Source organism: Bicyclus anynana, chromosome 7 (assembly GCF_947172395.1).
Source record: "Bicyclus anynana chromosome 7, ilBicAnyn1.1, whole genome shotgun sequence".
Classification (NCBI taxonomy): Eukaryota; Metazoa; Arthropoda; class Insecta; order Lepidoptera; family Nymphalidae; genus Bicyclus; species Bicyclus anynana.
In genome coordinates this window covers 13,844,505-13,866,818 of record NC_069089.1, presented here as the reverse complement: position 1 = coordinate 13,866,818, position 22,314 = coordinate 13,844,505, and the positions used below count along the sequence as shown (strand labels likewise).

At 34.8% G+C, this 22,314-nt stretch overlaps 1 protein-coding gene across 12 annotated transcripts in view; it reads right to left on the bottom strand.

Annotated features, from left to right (window-relative positions):
* Nucleotides 1–22,314, bottom strand: part of LOC112044075 (cAMP-specific 3',5'-cyclic phosphodiesterase) — a 629,441-nt gene that overhangs the window by 66,795 nt on the left and 540,332 nt on the right. For all 12 annotated transcript variants that reach the window (XM_052882556.1, XM_052882561.1, XM_052882560.1 and 9 more), the window contains one exon: nucleotides 20,013–20,077. In XM_052882556.1, coding sequence (XP_052738516.1) covers nucleotides 20,013–20,077 — 65 coding nt within the window. The remainder of the gene's footprint in view (nucleotides 1–20,012; nucleotides 20,078–22,314) is intronic.

Below are 22,314 nucleotides of genomic sequence, written 5' to 3'. Positions count from 1 at the left end.
ATTATGACATATAAGGTAATTTTAGTACATACATAGTTGTTACGTTGAGGTCGACAACTCTATACTCGGCCATATTAACTAACATAACATTTTTGTTAATGTAGACATAATTATGTTAGACAAGCACATTATACCACATTATTAGCTGCAGACCGTTTTTCTAAATTTCGGTAATAGGAACGGGGTAAAAGATTCTAATTTCTGTTACCTTGACATCGTCTACTACGCAAAAATGATTTCAGTTAAGTTCAGTTAAGGCGTGAAAGCTTAACAATCAAACTCACTTTCGTATTTATAATATAAAAAACTTAAGCTAACTTATCCTGAAAAGAAAATACTATAGACCAACACATTACATATTTTATTTCTTTATTTTACCTTACAATGTTATCCTATTCGTAAACTCATCATTAATCTTAACCATTCTAGCCTTATCACAATAATAAATTGAACAATAGCTCACCAAATCCAACCTGTGTGCTGACCACGTTTGTAACAGAAACTGCGTTAAGTAACATGTATTTGAATTTACACAACAGCCAAACTTCCACCAAAAATACATCAGGAGTCCGAGATAGTAAAAAGCGCCAAGACAACACACGGCTCCCTTTTATAGATTTTTGAATATTAATAACAAAAGCAAATTGACGTTCTCTATTTCAATTTCAGTTTAGAATAATTACAATTTATTTTTAATTTTTCAAGTAGGTTTAATAGATACTTTCCGAAAACCATGACAATCCTAATAAGTATACAAATCACGCCCACGTGAAATGGTTGCAAGAATACTGGCTGCATCTCCTCGTTGGACAGCCAGGCTGATTCTTAGGCCCAACGCAGACGACACACTACCGTGACAGACTTTTTAGTCTGTGAAAATAGAACCTATGTAATCGTATGCAGTAACGCACACGACGCACAAAAAGTCCTGCGCACAAATAATCCGTGTAATTCTGGCAGACCGCGCCACACCGCGCCGCGCCGAGCCGCGCAAAAAGTATGCGAAAAAAATACAACGCTTGTTTCCACCCGAGCTAACGCAGACGCCACGCACTTTAGTCTGCAGCCTGCGCTCGCGACGTACGCGCGGTATTACATCATGGCGCCAGACATCGATGTATCGATGCTAATACAAGAAATACAAAACAGACCAGCAATTTATGATACTTCCAAGCCAGAATATCATGATAGAAATTTAAAAAGAAAAATGTGGGATGAAGTTTGCTGTAATATTTATTCCGCTCCTGTTTGGACATCGATGACGTCTAATGAAAAAACAAAATTCGGTAGGTATATTTTTATTACACTTTATTATACTGCCAAGAAACACTTCCCATAGAAGAGGTAAAATAATTAGCAAAATACTTTCTCGTTTCCATTCCATTATCTGTCCCTCTCACACCTATGTTAGATATATCTTCAAAAGGGCATGTATACAACGCCTCTTCAAAACAAATCCCGTCTCTTTTTCTTACAAAATTATGGAGAATGCACCCTGCTTTTATTATTTTTATTGCTAACGGCATATTTACGTCTAAACTTTTTTGAAATATTCGCCATTTACTGCTGAAAATTCCAAAGGCGCATTCTACCATTCTTCGGGCTCTGGACAACCGGTAATTAAAAATGCGCTGTTGGACGCTCAAATGGCGGTCAGGAAAAGGTCTCATTACGTGTGATGAAATTGCAAAGGCTTCATCTCCTACAAATACAAACGGCATTGGTTGTCCGTTCAAATCACCGGGAAGTTTTTGTTTATTTGGTAGAGGTATTTTACCATCCAGAATTCCTTTCTCTAGTGTGGAGTTCTTAAAAATGTTAGAGTCACTGAATTTTCCATAGGCGCCAACATCAATAAATGTAAAACAGTAATTAGCATCAACAACGGCCATCAGTACTGTAGAAAAATATGACTTGTAGTTGTAATAATTAGAGCCCGAGTTTGGCGGCATCTTAAGACGTATGTGCTTCCCATCTACCGCCCCTAAACAATTTGGAAATTGAGTTTTATCATGGAATTTTTTCGCAATATCTTGCCATCTCTGGACTGTAAAAGCAGGAAAGCATTCACTTTTGCATAGTTCCCAAATTGCTGTACAGGTTTCCTCAACTATAGAACGAATAGAAGAAGAAGAAGAAGAAAGAAGAAATATACTTTATTGTACATTAAAAACAAAAATAAACAATAACTTATAATAACACTTAGAAACTAATGTACAAATGGCGGTCTTATCGCTAAAGAGCGATCTCTTCCAGACAACCACTGTGGAAGAGAAAAAAAAAAACGTAAGCACCGATTCGGGTATACGCACACAAAAAATAAGAAAAGTTAAGTAATTTAAATACATAAATATTAAGCAATAATACATAATAATAATACATAGACTATACTTAACTACATCATACATATATACAAAGAAATACATATATACATACATACATACATACATACATACATACATACATACATACATACATACATACATACATACATACACACATACATACATACATACATACATGAAAACCTGCAAAACATAAAAACAAGACGGCATCTAAGGGAAGACAAAAGAAAAATAAATAAACAAAATAATTCAAAAATAATAATAAATAAACATAATACACATACAAGCGTAATTTGGATTAATAAGTTAAATTAAAAGATCAGGGAGGAAAAAAGTGCATGTTTACCAGCCGTTTGAAAGAGGTTAGAGATTGGGCACGCCGAATGTCAAAGGGCAATGAATTCCAGAGCCGAGCAGCTTTAACAGAAAAGGATTTAGAATAGAAGGAAGTATTATGGGAAGGAATTTTTAAGATTAGGTTGTCTTCAGAGCGAAGGGAGCGACAGTGAGTATCACTTAGAAAGCTAAAACGCTCTTTTAAATAAATCGGAGTCGTAGGATTAAACAGGACATTATACAAAAAAGACAGAATGTGAGTATTCCTGCGAAGGCGGATCGAGGGCCACTTGAGTTTTTCGCGAAATTCGGAAACATGGTCATATATAATAGTAGTTGCTCCAATCAGATAAGCTTCTTCGAGTTCGACGAACGACATTCCTCGTCCTAAATACCTGCAAAAAATATTAATTTAATTTAAAAAAAGTATGAATACTTAAATGAAAACCCTTTTGCAAATACTTAGACAATTATATTTTTTTATAGGAAAAGAAATACAGACGAAGTGGAACTCTTTGAGAAGTTGCTTTCGAAGGGAACTTAGTGCTCAAAAAAATATTCCTTCTGGAAGCGAAAGGAAAAAGAAGAGAAAATATATTTACTTTGATTCCCTGCTATTTTTATTGCCATTTACAGTAATAGAGAATAATGAATCTTCTATCGAAATCGAACAAAGTTCGGAATCATTAGACGTCACCACAGTGCACAGTTCAGATACTGAATCAATTGATTCTAAACGTCCAAAGATGCAAACGAAGAAGAAGACTAATTGTTACGATGAGCAGTATTTAGAACTACTTAGAGAAGGCAATCAACTAATGAGAAACAACAACAAAAAATCCGAAAGCAGAACAATCTTAGGCGATACCGATGAAGATGAATCTTTTCTTCGGTCCCTTCTGCCTTACGTCAAACAATTTTCTTCAGACGAAAAGTTACAATTAAGAATAGAACTAATACAAACTATTTTAAATTTTAAGAAAGCCTTAACCAGTTCAGCGTCTATTCGCAATCAACCACAACAAGTATCCCATGAACATACAATAATTCGAATTGATCCTCCGATCAACTCAAATGACACTACTGTGAGACCGAGCACTGAGCCTTCTAACTGCAGTAACATTGTAGAAAATTTTGAATATGTTCCAAGACCAATCTCGGTACAATACTCAAGCGGCTCTTCTTATACGCCCTCACCCGTTCATAGAGATTACGTTTCAATAATGTCTCCTGAAAATGAATCGCTATTTTCTCTTGGCGACAACGACGGTGGTGAGCTATAAAGTTTATGAAAATATCTGTGATAATTTGTGATTCTAGTAAGTTTAACTTTTGTTTGACTATTCTAGTGAATTTAAAAAATCATAATAATACCTATTACAAAAAAGAAGACTGATTGTGAATTTTAAGAAAATTATTATTTCAGAAAAAAGAAGACTGCTTGTTAATATCCCGAAGCTATAATAATTATATTAGCAATATTAACTGTGATTTAGTCATTAAGCTCCTCATTTTAATTAAAGTGACGATTCACTTAAAATAATAAATCCAAAAATTATTCTTATTTTGTAGGTAATAACCCCTAGGGTTACTTAATTATTTTATGACATCATTATTATTATTAAACTTTGCTAAACGGGTTACTCACGTATAATGTCAGCTACTGGCCAACATGTTTCAACCTCATCCGGAGGTCTTCTTCAGGGCGAATGTAAATCGAGACGCGCGCGCGTACTCGTCCCGATTCGCACTCTAACTCAAAGACCTCCGGATGAGGTTGAAACATGTTGGCCAGTAGCTGACAGTATACGTGAGTAACCCGTTTAGCAAAGTTTAATAATGACCGAGTCTCACGTTAGTTTTAATCAAAAAATCATTATAATTGTTTAAAAATCAGGTCAAATATCATATGTAAGTATTTCAAAATTTGGTGCCATGAAAAAAAGTAACAATTTATCTTTATTTTTTTTATACTTTTTAATAAGAAGTTATAATTATTGTTTTGTTAGAGTAATCATATTATGTTTTGGTTTAAATAATGAGCACCTTAAAATGACAATAGGATAAAAAAATCTAATTTTGTGAGATGAATGATAAAAATATATGATTATTTGAAAATGGTTATGTATTTTATTTACTTACCTGAGAGTCACAGACAGCCTTTCTTCTGGTCCAATACATTTTCTCATTGTTGTGTCCGAATGCGTCAAAGCAGGACTTAAAATTAATAGCAGCTCATTAAATGTAGTAATAGACATTTTGTAAAATTTAAAAAATTTGTCTGGATATTGTTTTAGAATTGAATGTTTAATATGGAATTGTCCTTTCAGTAATCTATCCGAAAGTATAGGATGTACCCAAAATTCTCTATTTCGTCTTCTTTTTTTGTACTTCAAGTATAAAATAATACATCGCAATCTTTGCACTTCCATGGCGTGTACGGCACTACAGTTCTGCCGACAAAATGATTGACAATGTGCGTCGTGTGCGTTGAGTCCGTCAAAAATCCGCGACAGACTTTTTGCGCGCCATACAGACTTTTTGTGCGCCGCAGACTCGATCGCACAAAAAGTGTGTCGTCTGCGTTGGGCCTTAGCGGGAAATAAAATTGATCCAACCCTTCTGTCACTAGTTGAGGCAATATATCTCTAGTGAATTATGTACGTTCCATGTTATATGAATAATAATAATTGTAAAAGTAAATAATATAAGTAGAGTTAAATAACAAAACCCAATTTAGACAAGTTATTTACACTATATTTATTAACTAAAGTACTATTTACACTCCTAAAAGGTTTACTAAACCTGAACCATTTATCATGATTCTATCATGACTTCAGCATGCGATTGTCATTCATTCAGCCCATTCGATGTGTGTGCAATTCATATAGCCATTGACGTATTATTTGTTCTAATCGTGTGTTATTTTCTTTTTATCGAGATATTGTGATGCGAACGGAGGATTTTCCACTAAGCTGATCAATGACGATGACACAGTAAGATCATGACAATTTAAATGCAATAACAAAATATATGGGCAGCATTGAAACTACTAGGGTTTATAAAGGACAGGACCAGCGACATATACTGTATAGACTGCATTTACGTTTCACAAAAGTTGTTTTATCGGTTGTCTAAAATGCTAAACGGGGAAGCTATTTGAAAAGTTTTCATGTTATAATCTTGTTTCAGTTTCGAGAGCCAAGGCAGTGACGTGCTCATCGAGTCTATGCATCGTAGTTAAAATGTATGTCATTGGACAGTGCCTATAATACTTGCTCTCGAAATTATAATTCTTTAACTTGAAGTTCGCTAATAACGCTAAAATCTAATTTTAATTTATTTCAAGTAGGCTTTTATACTAGCACTTTTGAAGAGTGTGTAGTGATAGACTAAGAGCCTGCGATAGTCAGACGTACCTCATTTTATGAAGACTGCAAGCTCGCCAGCCTATACTCCCACCTCAGGTACTTACATAAAATACCTACGTTGGCCGATTTTAGGGTTTCGACAGTGGACAGGAAGGTAGCAGGTTTCGAGTTTGTCAAATAGTGAGTCAATAGGGATGATGACAGTTTTTTAAATTGTATATAAATTAAGAGTATGCTTATAGTAAAGCAATTTTGTTAAAGTAACAGGGTATCTGCGATCATTACTTTCGGAGCTACAGGGATTTAAAGGGTCAGATTTGCGGCGCTGCCGCGGATCCCTGAAAAACGCTCGATACAAAATGGCACGAGTTAGTGACGTTGGCTCGCTGATCGTTAGATTTGTATGGGCGTTTAAACAAAATTACTAATATCTTTGTTATTTGTGCGTTTATGTTAATAGTTCATTTATTGAAAAATGTCACATTTAATGTAAGGAAGCTAAAACTGTATGAATTTTTATCTAATTACGATAAAAGATTTTTATTAGATTTTGAAATTTTATAATCTTATTTATTTTGCAAATATCCAGTCAATCTTTGTTTTTTATGTATAAATTAGTTAACATTGACCTTATTTATCCGAATTTATTATAAAAATCAATATATTCCAACCTAGTCATCATCCTCATTATCGGAATGAAAGATTAAAATAAGCAGCATTTTGGTTACCCGTTTTTGGCATACCGTAAATTACGTAATACGTATTTAGATTCATAATAGTTATGCAATGTACTAACGGCTTGCTTATACATTTATATGCCTATAGTTTCCCTCACACTCATAGTATTCAAGGTATGTATTTAGTGCTGGTAATATATAGCTATTTCAATGCGGAAATCTGGCATCACTAATAAAGATGTATAACTAATTATTATATTGTTATGTTATAAAGATTGTAAAATTGTTATCTCACGTTTTTATCTTTACATAACATGTATTCACGAGTGCAGCTTGTACTTCGAGCACTTTTAATCACATAAAGTTATAAATATAATGGACTCCAAAAATAATTTTACATTAAATTTCATTCAAATCATAATAATAGTGATAACAACAATAACAATTTATTTTTTAAAAGAGCAAAGTGCCTCACGCTGCTTATTCTAAATATTTAAAAATAACCTACTATATTTCAATAGCTTACTAAGGGATCAGATCTGTCTCTTTATAGGAGAGGAGATATGGTGCTTAGAGCCATCACGCTGCTTCAATGCGGATTGTTGGGCTTAGGGTTGTGTAACTGTTTAAACATCATTATCGAGTGTTGATAATAGTGACCGGCACCGAGGACTCAACATGCACTTATTTTAATACAACAAAATAAATTGGGAAGGAATACAAATTCAATATAGCATACACGGACTAAAAACAAGAAAAATGGTTCATTTTTAACTGGCAAGGGCAATTTTCTTTCTTTTCTTCTCTTTTTGTTTCTGTCTATTCTATCCTATTTAAAGAGTGGACCAGACTCGACTACAGTGCCCGCCACGAGATATTGTGTTTGTGAAGTTAGCAACAAATGACTGCGCAAAGAATCAATAACGGTACAAACGGCGCGGGCGGGGAGCCGGCTAGACGCGACCGCGAGTTTACAATAATTCCGTAGCTAACTTCACAAACATAAAGATCCGTGGCAAGCACTGTACCTGCGACTGAAATGCGTTGTGGAGGACAGGAAAGCTTTTAAGTACCGACCGCCAAACTCCTTTTTGGGGATGGCACTGCGTTGATAATCCCCTTTTTTTATTCGATTTTCAGACATCGTAAAAACATTAGGTTATCAGAATCGCAAATTATTTTTTATATCCGCGGCCTATAAAGTTCGCACGCAAAAGCTTATTAGTAACCGCCAAATGTTTTGCGCGTACGTTACACCGGTAATAAACCTTTGATGGTCGGTTCTAACACAATAATATTTACACGAATTGGCGCCACCGTGAACTATCGGTATCTATTAAAAACGCACAACGGATACAACAGAGTTTTTTGTGGGCTCTTCTCGAACCAAGGCGCTTTTAAACCCTGTTTACTCGTAATTAAAAATATTAAGTTTTCGACCATTTATTATCAGCATATATATTACTACCATATAATGATATTATAACTTGACGTCTCAAAATTTCTTGTAAACTAAATTCTTTTCAATGAAAGGTCACTTGAAATGCACAATTTACCTATTTATTACCTATAGGCTTTGCTATTCAGATCTTTGTGATTTTATACAGCCTCGCACTTGACCACGTTCTCACCTAATGGTAAGTGTAGATGACCTAAGGTATAACACACTAGCTTATAAGATGCCTATTCACTATCTTAAAAATTCTAATGTAGTAAGAATTTGAAAATTTATAATAGAGGATAGGGCATAGATCCATATATACATTATTATGCATTTATAAGAATTAAGAAGTGTAGAAACAAAACGCTATGAGTAAAGTTCGCGATCTAGGGATGTCAACTAAGGATGACAAAATATGAAAGTTTGTCACACATTACTCCTACTGACTAACTGTAGAGATAAAATCATGATAGCCTTATGAAGGTCGCAACTCTCAATATTATCAGTTAGATATTTGAATTACATATTTTAATATCATGTTTTAGAGTATTCATTATTACAAAGAGATTAAGATACCAAGTATTTTTATTACAGCAATTTTTAAAGATTATTAGGCAAGCGAGATTTCGGTTTTGGCACTATGATGTATTTCATATGTAAAAACAAACATGATATTATCACCCTCATAGCCTCGACACAAATTATCTCAAGCGTCAAAATGAGGTATTCAAATTTATTCGCGACATTATATCTCTGTCTTAATGTATAGACCTGTCTGCAAACATACTATTACTTATGATTACCGCGATAGACTAAGAGACTGTAATGGCTAGACCTTTGTTAATTTACTATGCTGAAAGCTTGTCAGCCTATGGACGGACGTGGACTTCTAAACAAAACGGTCTCGAGCCGTTAGCATCGAGCGGCTCACTGAATTCCGCTTGACGCCCTTAGTCCACCTAGTGGGATCTCCTCATTTCTGATTCGATCACGCGGGTAATCTACAAGCATAATTCGCTACATCGCCCGCTGCGTGGCTTTGAGACCTTTAAGCGTACTTCGCTACATCGACTTTGAGCCTTTTTATACCAACCAAGCCACATATAGCAACCAAGTCCAAGGATCCGAAGTCATCACTGATATGATATTTACTGTGAGATATTATGAGGTATCATGTCCACAGTCACCAGACTCTTTTCTTCGTAGCAACGCTTCGATAGAGACCCTTAAAGTGCCATGAAGCTAAGAGTCTGGTGACTGTTGTAAGTATCATGCTGAGGAAAATATAAAAAATGGACTTTATACTTGGGTTGTTGAAAGCCCTTGAAACCTGCTATCGTCCACCACGGTTCAAGTTTCATACCTATGGTAAAAGCATGGGCTGACGAACTTTTAGCTTTAAAGTAATAAAATGACAAAGATCTGGCTATTACAGGCTGTACGTATAGACCCACCTGTCTGCAAACAGACTATTACTTATGATAACCAAGATAAAATTCAATGTATTAAGAGTAACAAAAACAAATAGAAACATTACCAGCTTTTTTATTGACTTAGTGAACTCGTAAAACTTGGCTGTTTATGTTTAAGTCTCTTTAAATCGTAAAATAAACAAGAGAAATAGGATTAAGGTTTTGATTATTTATAAATTCAATCAAAGGATCACAAGACTTCAAAGAATTTAGTGAAATATTCGTTACAGAATTGGGTTGTAAAAGTTATTTAACATTGCGAACGAGATAACCGAATAGAAATAAAATTGAACGTTAATTTCATGGAAAATGAAGGATATTTTTTAATAAACAGTAAACAATTCGATTGATGTTAAAAATATAAAGTTATTATGGAAAAAGGTTTTATTTATCGTGTTGCCTGAATTGAATTTTGCGAAAGAACAAAATATTCGTCCCGACAAACCTTTTTTGAAGGAATCTCAATATACCGTTAGATGGTTGTTGAAACTTCAAACTTTTCCAGTTTGTTAAATTTTAAGTGGGTAGAGGAAAATATTTATAATTCCACTCTCCACTCCAATTTGTAGTCTGTATGTTCACTGCTTATGTACATGTATGTATGTATGTGCCTACTATGTATATTGTATGTATTTTGAGCAATTGCTACTGACTTTCCAGAAACAGAGTAGCTAAAAAGATTTGCTATGAATATCTCTATCATAGAGAATAGAGATATTTGCACTTTGGCATATTTTGAGAGGTAGACTTTGTTCTGAAAACATATACTAATATTATAGGTAAAGCTGAAGAGTTCGTTTGTTTGTTTGTTTGATTGAACGCGCTAATCTTAGGAACTACTGGTTCGATTTGAAAATTTTAAATTATTTAAATAGCCCATTTATCGAGGAAGGCTATAGGCTATATATTATCTCCGTATTCCTACGGGAACGGGAACCACGCGGGTGAAACCGTGCGGCGTCAGTTAGTGTCTAATAATTTAATGCTTTTAACAATAGGTGAGCTATTTTCGTTATGAGTTCTGAACGCAACCATTCGCTTTGCTACGAAATTGTACCTTAAAAAGGTACTGCCAACGTAGTGGCGTGTTCATCGAAAATTTTCGGATCCAATTAGTTCTACGTTGCACTGGTACATATTGCCATTTTTCCTTTTTTAATTTTCTTTTTATTCTTCGAAGGCTGTAATTCTGATTCGATCACGTACTCGACACTTTGATACTTAACAATAGCTCTCGTTATCCTAATTACCTATTCTTTTTCAAATTTTGTGTTTCTGTTCATAAATCGGGCGGATCCGGTCGCGCGAGGTGAGTTTTTTGGGCAGGTTGTGCAGACAAATGGTTATGGATCGTTTAGTAATATTGAGCTTTGTTATGGGTCCCATAGTTTTGAGGAGATGTTCTAACGCGAAGTAACAGTTCGTCTTCCCATCTGCCAATCTTACCTGCTCGAGGTGCACCCTGAAGATGGACTGACGAGGTTCTAGCGACCGATATATAACGGTATTACCTACCATTTATAATTAGCTAGATTTGTAAAAGTCATAATTCGGTGGGTGTCGGGTAAAAACTTTGAACAAATAAATATCAAGCGAGTCAGTGCATGTAGGCGGATCAGGGAGGCTATTCTGTAACGATATTTATATCACTTAGACAGCGTGAGCTTCGAATCACATCTATCGCTCTCTTTCTATAGCATCTTGTTAAAAAGAGAGAGATATAGGTGAATTCGAAACTCGCACTTGCGAGTTATACAAAACGTCGTTACAGAATAGGCCTCCACACATAATAGCCCACGATCTGTAGTATCCTTTGGCTCATGGTATGATGATGACTTTTATTAAGGAAGTTGGGTAATTAGTAGATTATGTATGATTATCACGCAAAACTAAAGTGAGGGTCGAATTATTTCGTTTTCGAGGACTTAGTAGATTATGTATGATTATCACGCAAAACTAAAGCGAGAGTCGAATGATTTCGTTTTCGAGGACTTAGTTAGTGGCTATCAGTTTCATGTCCCGTGAAACGTTGACTAATTGTGTGCAAATTGCGAAGTTTTGCAATGGCCTACATACTAACTAAATTCTTGGAAACGACCAGTGACAGTGAGTGTCCTGAATTGAGAGCGCAGAGGACGGCTCATTAGTACCTGTCACGCTCCAGATTATCTCGCTTTTTTGTTCGAAAGCACTTCATTTTAATCAGCGTTTGAAAAAAGAAATCGTAGTGTCTATGTATTTGTATTTTGTGTCTCACGTTACTTATTAAAAACAATAGTAACTTTAAAAATACCTACATAATGTTTCTTTACTATGTTTATGTAGTTTATCATTTCTTAACAGCCTATTTTGATGCCCCACTAGCCAGGCCTTTCTCCTTAGAATATGGAGCTTAAGACCCACCACGCTGCTTCAATGCTGGTTGGCGGGCTTATGTTAGTTTATGTACTTACTCGTATTTAGGAATAAATATATTTTTTGTTATGATATAAAAAATTAAATATCACGTGTCTCAAACGGTAAAGAAAAAAACATCGTGAGGAAACCTGAATACCAGAGAATTTTCTCAATTCTCTGCGTGTGTAAAGTCTGCCAATCCGCATTGGGCCATTGGCCTAACCCCTTTCATTCTGAGAGGAGACTCAAGCTCAGCAGTGAGCCGAATATGGGTTGATGATGATGATGATGATGATATTTTTTGTAAAAAATAACTATTATTATCATTTGCATGTCATACAACGCCATCTCTTATTAAATTGTACTATTACTCAGTCAGTGTTATAATAATTGTGTCAGTCAAAAATTGACATGATAAAATATTTAAAAGTAGCACCTGACAAAATCTCATGTAAATACAATATTTATCTAAATCGTTGTATTCGTTGCCGAGATCTCAAAAATATACGAGTGTAAACCAGAATTGCTCGTTTCAAATTATATTAGATTTAAGAAAGCCTTGAAGTCACCTTCATTCATGGAAAAACTTTTATTGTTTAAACACTCACAACTGGTGTGTAAAACTGCCAAGGATTTAACAATATACTCTATTTTTAACGAAAATAATACGAATCGACTATGACTCTTCGTTTTCTTGAAAATAATTAATTTCTTGTAAGTTTTATTTTTATTAAGTGGCATAAGACCAATAAGGATGTTGATCAAGAATTATTAGTAATTATTTTTTTGTTCTTTATTATTTAACTAGCGGACGCCCGCGACTTCGTCCGCGTGGAATTTAGTTTTCACAAATGCCTCGGGAACCATGGATTTTCCGGGATAAAAAGTAAGCCTATGTGTTAATCCAGGCTACAATATATCTCAATACCAAATATCAGCTAATTCGGTTCAGTAGTCGAGGCGTGAAAGAGTAACAAACATTCATATCATCAAAATCATCAGTTTTCGCAAATCTTGGGAAACCATGGATTTGCAGCATGTGTTAATCCAGAATAAAATCTATTTCCATTCCAAATTTCAGCCAAATCGGTTCAGTAGTTGCGGCGTTAAAGAGTAACAAACATCCACACAAACTTTCGCGTTTATAATATTAGTAAGAAACTGAAAAACAAAAAATGTATTTTCAATAATTTCTATTTAGTGGCCTTTCATGTTGTTTTGTAGCTATTTATTTGATTCGATTACCAGCGGGGGTCAATTTTGAAATTTCATCAAAACTAACCCATATTTGGCTCACTGTTGAGCACGAGTCTCCTCTCAGAATGGCATATAGGCATTAGCTTAAACCCTCAGCGTGGTGGACAATGCCCAATTTGTGGCCCAGATTGGCAGACTTCACACACGTAGAGAATAAAAAATGTTCTCAGGTATGCAGGTTTACTCACGATGTTTTACCTTCAGCGTTTGCCCCGGACCAGATTCAAACTTACAACCTCCGAATCAAAGGCAGAGTCATACCCACTAGGCTATCACGGTTCTAGTCACTGAATACTACGTAATGGTACATTCTTTGTCAAAAAATAACATGAACGCCAAAAGTGATAATACGTACAGAAGAACGCGAGCAAATAGCGCTCAATGTTTCAGTATTGAGTTTGCTTTACCTTGTAACCTGAAGGCGTTTGTATTTTTCACTTCCAAATTGAAAACCGTTCAAACACAATATCACGGCCGAGAGCGTCCAATATACATGTTGTATGAATGTAACAGATCCACTGTTTCACTTGGTATTGACAACAATATTTTATACATTTATGTATACAGTTAAAACTAATTCAAATCTAGATAATTTAAAAAACTCATATTTAACACATATTACACTTAACTTATATTACACATGGACAAAGTCAAATTCAATGTCAATGTTCATTTATTTCAATTAGGTTAGTAGTCACTTTTGAAACCTCAGGTAATGCGTGCCGCGTTGCAAGAACCAGCTCATGACTAAGGGCGCCGTATAGGTTCGAAACATATATATATACATATTTATTTCTTCTTATTTATAGCATACAAGCAGACACACGCACACACGCACACACACACACACACACACACACACACACATACACACGCTGCTATGTTTTGTACGTGACATAAGATTGTTACATCTAAGCAGGGAAGAGCACAGGTATCTATAATACAAGTTCTTTCTTAGTTTAGATACCTGTTACTCATCCATTAATTATAGTGTTAAGCTATTTTTACCTATTATGTTACGGTTTTATAGAGAATAAACGATTATTATTATTATTATTATTAAAAACAAGTCGAGCATACTCCGACGTTGTATCACGTTTTAGCCGTGTTTTCAATTAATTTGCATAACACACACGTTAGTTTAAATTCAAAAAAAAAAATGGTGATAATATGTTGAAAACTTAAAATTAAAGTAACGAGGGTTCCAATCGCGACTTGGCCCGACTTAACTGACGTTTCAAAAGGGTTAGAATGTTAAACTACTTGAAATTAATGAATCTTGAATTCTCTTTACCAAATCAACAATTATTTACAAAATAACATTTATATTCACAGCGTGTGGTTCAAATGTTAATAAAGAACTGATGTTACCTACTGGTAAGCCTAAAACAAATTTTCGTAAGCGGGTAAGCAGTAATTGAATGTGACAATAGTTTCGTCACGACTTGTAAAACATTTCCAGACTAAGTGTAGTCTCAATGCTCGTCAGGCTTGAGGTACAATGTACTTTTAAAATGGGTGTGGCTGACAATATCTATTCCGTAGTGAGTGTTTAGGTAAACAATTAGAAACTCAGTTCTTAACGTGAAACATCGAGGATTGCTTTATTTATTCGCAATACCATCTATACCAATGATAATTTTATACTATAGATCGGTAACGTCCCTACAAAATCACCGCAAAAAGTGATCCGAATAAAAGGTTACAACACTGAGCGCACACTTATACACTATTATATATTTATGTATATATAGTTTTTACACATCATGAACACACAACTCGACATTGTAGACGATATTTAGGTATTATTTGTTTAAATAACGTTCGTTGTTGATCACAGCGAACATTGAGTAAATTTCCTCTTTTGAGCGCCTCATTTTTCATGCTTTAGTAACACATGTAACAGTATTTAATATCATTGATACTAATATTATAAACGCGAAAAAATGTCCGTCTGTAACCTTCTCACGGCTGAACCGATTTTGATAAATATATTGACGGTTTCGTGGCGCAGTGGAATGCGCGGTGGATTTACAAGACGGAAGACCTGGCTTCGATCCCCGGCTGGGTTGAGTAAGGTACAGTCAAGAGTAAAAGGTACTTTTAAAGAATAATAAAAAAAAATATCTTTAGTCTCAATAGTTTCTTGGTAAAGCGATCGGACTCTCGACGAGAGGTCATGGGGTCAATCCCCGTCCGCTGGACTATTGTCGTACCTACACCCTAACCTTAACAGACTTTCACATTTAAAACAAAATGGCAACTTTTCATTAAAAAAACTATACCAAATAGAAATAAACTGGACCTTGAAGTATAACTTTTATGGCTAAGCTATAAACAGGAGTGAAACAGGGGTTGAAAGTTAGTAGGAAAATTATTCACGGTACCCGGTACATTGACGATCGATATAAATGTAAATTGTTAAAAAGGGAATTTACGTATAAATACATAGTTTTAATATGAAATACCTATTATATTTCAATACTTGCAAATGTAATAAACGATACAGATACTACATGTGTGATTCAAAGTTTTTCTACTAAAAAAATATTTTATGTTTTATCTAAAAAAATATTTAATATTCAAAATAACTTTATCGTAGGTATAACGTTAAAATAAAATATAAAATTGATTAATTATTTATATTATTCTATACATTAGAATGACACCAAATTAATATATTATAAAATTGTTACCAGTAACGCCATCTAGTGTAGTATGTTCGCACTCGTAATATAAAATCTAGACAACATGTATGCATGACTTGACAGAAAAATACTCATAGGTAATCAATGCATGATATTTTCCTGCTTTATATCAGAAAATCAAAGTGGGTAGCCGTATATACGTCGATTCATGGAAATCGGAACACTAGATTAGTGAACCGAATAATATTATAATCTCAAATCATAGCGATAACAAAATACACGCATAATAGAGAAAACAGGAAAGAGACGTTGCCGACAAACAGTGTCGAAAGTCGAAACAATAACACTATCAATAATAATAAAGACTTTTTCGATAAAATAAGATAGACGCGAAATGAATTCCCGGTACGATTGCATTATTGAGGCGTAGGTTTTACTGCGAAATATATCAGATAGTGCAAACATTAACAGAAAATAATGTTTACAGGAAAAGCAGAAAATTATTTTTCCCTTTAAGTACCTCATGGAGAGCCTTAGATTTTTCTCATTGAGTCTACACTTAGTATTGCTCTATATTACTCAAATTACCAAAAAAATCTAAACTTTCGTCATCTTCATTATTAGCTTGTTTTAAAAGCCAGGCTACCCTTTATGTAGGAGAGGGGATATTGCTTAGACCCGCCAGGCTGTTCCAATGCAAGTAGGCGGGCTTAGGTACCTACGTAATAAGCACTATTAAATGTTAATGAAAATGATCGGAACCGACTTAATTTAGTACTTACTCTTCGGTACAATAATATCAATTTCCTAATATTTTAAAAGTAAACTAAATAATTTTCAGCCAGACCCATGACTACGTTATCTAAAGCGACATAGGCATAAATTAACGAGGCGGTTTTCACAACAGAATAAAATTCACAATATATTCTAACTAGCAGACGTCCGCTACTTCGTCCGCCCTTAGACCTCTTTAATCCGGCCCTATCGCAAAATCCGTTCTTTTTTTATTCTTTACAAGTTATCCCTTGACTACAATCTCACCTGATGGTAAGTGATGATGCAATCTAAGATGGAATCGGGCTAACTTGTTAGGAGGAGGATGAAATCCACACCCCTTTCGGTTTCTACACGGCGTCGTACCGGAACGCTAAATCACTTGGCGGTACACTAAAACAAAAACATAGCCTGGCCAGAAAAATAAAAAAAACCTATATTGAAGGCGCCACCGGTACTTTTCTAAATAAAAACCATAATTCACCCACAATCTGTGCATAATATGATACTCGCAGTAGAATAAATTAATACCTCTTTTTCCGCACAACGAGGACGAGGTTAATTTACTTTTCCGGCCAGTCAATAATCAAAATATACGAGTACATAGTTCCAGGATTTCTATCTGTCCTCGTATTCGCAGCATCGGAAACGGGACGATGATAGTGATTCATCCTTTTGAGGTTAAAGTGAATCCTTGACGCCCGTTATCTCAGCACTTCTGTGTATTTGGTTAGTTAATTAATTGAATTAATACGTTAATAAACAACAAACTACACGTTGCTTTTTAAACCGTAAACCATGTAGTGAATCATAATCATAATTATGTCTATAATCTCATTTTAAATGTCTTTTGATTGCTCAAATAAAATGTGACAGTGGTCGATAATAATCACATTATAAGTTTTGTGGATAATATTTTATATACATTATATTGTATTTAGGTTATACTAAACTTTTTGTTGGAAATAAATTGTGTTATTGTATACTATTTCCACTTCTCTATTTTCTCGATGACAGCTCCTGTAGAAACTATAATTTTATGGACCTTTCAACTAAGCAGTATGGGCAGGTTCCGCTTCCATCTTAGACTGCATCATCACTTACCATCAGGTGAGATTGTAGTCAAGGGCTACCTTGTAAAAATTAATAAAATAAAAAAAAAGTGGTGAAATAGACCGACTCACCACCTAAATCGGCTTACCGTGGTTGCAGAGACCTTTCGCGTTAACTTTATTTTTAATTTTTATTTATTCATTTATTTTGTAGATAATGTAAAGAGGGACATTAACTATAAAATAATGGTGGATACATATACGAATAAATAAAAATCAATTGCAAAAAGCAGGTACGCACATTGTTATAGAACGCTTAGACTTTTATGGATTTTTGCGTGTGTTTATATTATGTCTGGGTCTCTGTTTGATTTATAGAGTTGTAATTGTTTTAGATTTATGTCACATCAGATTAAATAACCACAATAAATAGAAGAAGATCCTTGTATCCTGGCTCAAAATTTTGTTATCAGAAGTCCACCGAAGGAAGGAAATGGCCAAACAACCATATTTCATTATTTTCAGAATTTGTCAGACTCGTCATGTTAATATATACATTTGTAGTATTGTAAACATACAGTTTGAGCATCATTATAAATATGCCATATTCGGCTCACTGCTGAGCTCGAGTCTCCTCTCAGAATGAGAGGGGCCAATAGTCCACCACGCTGGCAGACTGGCAGATTGGACACAATGCGGATTGGCAGATGCAGATAATTATGAAAATTCTCTGGTATGCAGGTTTCCTCACGATGTTTTTTTCTTCACCGTTTGAGACATGTGATATTTAATTACTTAAAATTCACACAACTGAAAAGTTGGAGGTGCATGCCCGGACCGGATTCGAACCCACACCCTCCGGAATGCAAAGATCATATCCACTGGGCTATCACGGCTCTTAGTTTGAGCAGCGTGGTTAAAAATATTTTAAGCTTGAGCCCAAGAAGACGCAAGAGGCGCAGCGCAGGACCGTTGTGATTAATTAGAACAGCCTTAAAAAATCCATTTTCCAGCAGTTTATGGGTATTATTGCTTATACAAGCACGAACGGTGAAGGAAAACATTGTGAGGAACCCTGTATACCTGAGAATTTTCTTAATTTTCTGCGTGTGTGAAGTCTATCCGCATTGGAACTTGGTGGACTATTTGGCATAACCGCTCTCATTCTGAGAGGAGACTCGAGCTTAGCGGTGAGCCGAATATAGGTTGATGGTGATGATTGCTAATACTGCCTATGTTAGGATAAGATTATTAACATAAACCTTTGTTTTAGGTCATATTACTAAAATCTCGCAAATGGGCAGTTCAGCGGTAAATATGTAATACCACGTAATACTTAAACCAAAGTAGGTATTTTACATACTCGTAATAAAAATACACATTGTCGTACGTTTCCGGTGATGTACCTGCCTAAATCCGATAAATTGCGGGATTACTCATATAATCTGCGTTTTATCGGGACATGTCTGTTTTATTTATTTTTCGTTACTATATACGTAAAGTAAGGTACGAATGAACGATAATGTTAAACGATATATTTTTTTTAATCTACAAATACATATCCATTACATATATTTTTAGTAGGATAACCTAATCTGTAGTAATCCGCGCTGATCTCAGGAACTACTGGTTTAATTTGAAAAACTCTTTCAGTGTTAAATAGCCCATTTATCGAGGAAGGCTATAGGATATATATATATTATTCCCGTATTCCTACGGGAACGGGAACCTCGCGGGTAAAAACGCGGGTAAGCTAGTAATAAATAAGCCTACTCGTAAATAACGATGAGTGAAAGGTGAAAAATGAAGAGAACCTTAATTATATTATAGAGCATATGGCAACAAAAAAGTATTCAAATGGCGGGAAATGCACATAGGAAAGCTTGGTCCCGAATTTGATGTACAGCTTTTCCAAGGTTCCCCCCAGGTCATGTCCATTTAAGTCTAAGCTTTCCCGACATAATGACTATACCTAGGTTTCTTAAGAAATATATTTGCACTCATCGAAATAGCTTCCATTGAATTATTGGTAAAAGACGAAGCAAAGGTCGAAAACGACACTTTGCAATTGCATGTTGTAGAGTCAACATCTCCTGAGGATGCTCCGGTTTCGGGGTGAAACGTACGTAGAGAGTATTTCGTCGGACCTATTCATGATGAACTTCCGCAAAGTAACGCCTGCTTCTATCCAATAGTTATTGGTAAAGTTTATTCTATGGTAGGTACATGTAGGTTCGCTTACCTCCTGGGTTTAGGTTTTTGGGTTGCGGCGTGACAGCGGTTGCCGCACCCGATGATCTCCGTGATCTGAAATGATTGAACAAAATCGTTATTATAGACTATTTTCTTGGATTTAATTAAAAGTAATTTTATAAAAATAAGGACTGAAAGATCTTACAGATCCGATATCATTTACGGTACATAATTTGCAGCCTAAACCACTGTTTAATAAGACTTTTATAAATGCATACAGCATTCTTCCAAATGGGATCAGTAGTTTATGCGTGAACAGTAAAACACCTCAATCCATCTTTATAAAGTTTAGCATGTATAATGCAAAATCCTTGGGAATTAAACCATTTATGCTTAAAGTTACTATATGGAGCCTTGTAGGAATAGACAAATAAGATTATCGATAGATGACGTTAAAAAATTATCACGTGATTATCTAAGATTACGGTTGGAGTTAATCACTCTGCTATGTACATCTCTGCTTCGTTATAAAAGCGCTATATACAAGCTATAGATGAACGTACCTATTTGGTAAAGGAGTATGAATGGGAGCTCTGATAGAAACCTGCAGTGCATTTACTTTAGCCGTAACTATTCGTGATAATCGCTTTTCCCTCTTGGTTATATTATAGTGCTAAGGAAACTCGGGTTAGAAAGGTTGGTACGTTATCGATTTGCTGAAAGCTTTACTCCATTAGAAACTTGTCGCCTATATACAAGGCAACTGTTATACTAACTTAAAATGAAAATAGGTGTTATTTATTAGTGTGTGTTATTAAGTACCATAAATAATTTATTTATTTTGCTATTCTCAGCGTAAAAATGACAAACCCACCTACCACCCCATACCCAACAAAAAGTTCTATTTCGTAACATCTAATTGTTCTTAGTTCTTATCGAATTTATTTTCATTAATTTTATGATTATTATTATGTGTGAAAACTAGAGATTTATACCCTCATTTTTAAAAGTGGAGCAATCAAGGCTTTGAAACGTTATATTTAACAGAGATATCTCTACGTTTGCATAAATAAGAAGCTTACACTTAAATATGAAAAGGTAGACGAGTAAATATCCAAAAATACTTAATAAAATACTTAACATAATAAGAAAACGGCTCGGCACATTAAAGGTTCAAGAGTATCCCTATCCCTAATAAAAGATTGCTTTGAGAAAAAAAAATCCCTTTTATTTGAAGATATATTTTCGTTCGGATTTAAATGTTTTTTCGTGCAAACTAATGGAATAAAGCTCATTTTATATTTACATGCCATTGAATGTATTTATGTAGTATTGAACAAGCAAAATTTCGGGACTTTAGCCGCGTGGGACACTTATATAAAAGTCGAATATCCCACCATGCATTGTTTTGTTAAATCACGATACCAGAGAATTTTCTTAATTGTCTGCGTATGTGAAATCTGCCAATCCGCATTGGGTCAGCGTGGTGGACTATTGGCCTTATCTCTCTCATTCTGAGAGGAGACTATTTCAGCAGTGAGCCGAATATGAGTGAATATCGATCGATTAACGAGACCCTTGTAGAAAACGAACTGTTTTTTAACAAAAAAATAAAAACATTTTATGTTTTCAAACAAAGTAATTCAAATGTAAAGAATATCCATGTAAAACACGCCTTTATCTATCCATCTATCCTTGCATTATAAAATACTTAAAACTTGGCTACGTCATAATTATAAGGATGCGTGTAAGGGACACATTTTAAGATTTTAGAACACATGGTCCTTGAACATTTTTAATTAATTTTAGGTGAAGAATATAACCCCGAGTTATGGGAAATACTCCCCAGTACGCTGTATACAAACTGACGATAATTTTGAAAGGTAAAATATTAAAAAAAAAATTATCGATGATTCACAATTTATTGTTCTAATTTAATTATCGAAGTTAATTAAACTTTGACTTTGTCTTTGAGCATAGCGGTGGTGTGAATATTCAGTAAGTCATCACTCATCAGTATTCATTTACTTTCTTACTTAAAACATTGACGCAATATCACAACATTTCCGCTTTTACCAATTAGACACTAATTGGACCCGGCACCCGCACGGCGAATCCAAGGATTGCTAAGATATTCGTCTCTCTAATTTACAGATTTACAGATTAATAGATACAGAATAACAGATTTAATAAAATAATATTTTTAACATAAAAATTGAACCGACTTCTAAGACGCATTTCAGTTATTTTGATTTAGTTTTGGCTGGTGGGAGGCTTCGGCCGCCGTTAGTTACTACCCTACCGACAAAGATGTACCGCCAAGCGATTTAGCGTTCCGGATTTCGTGTAGA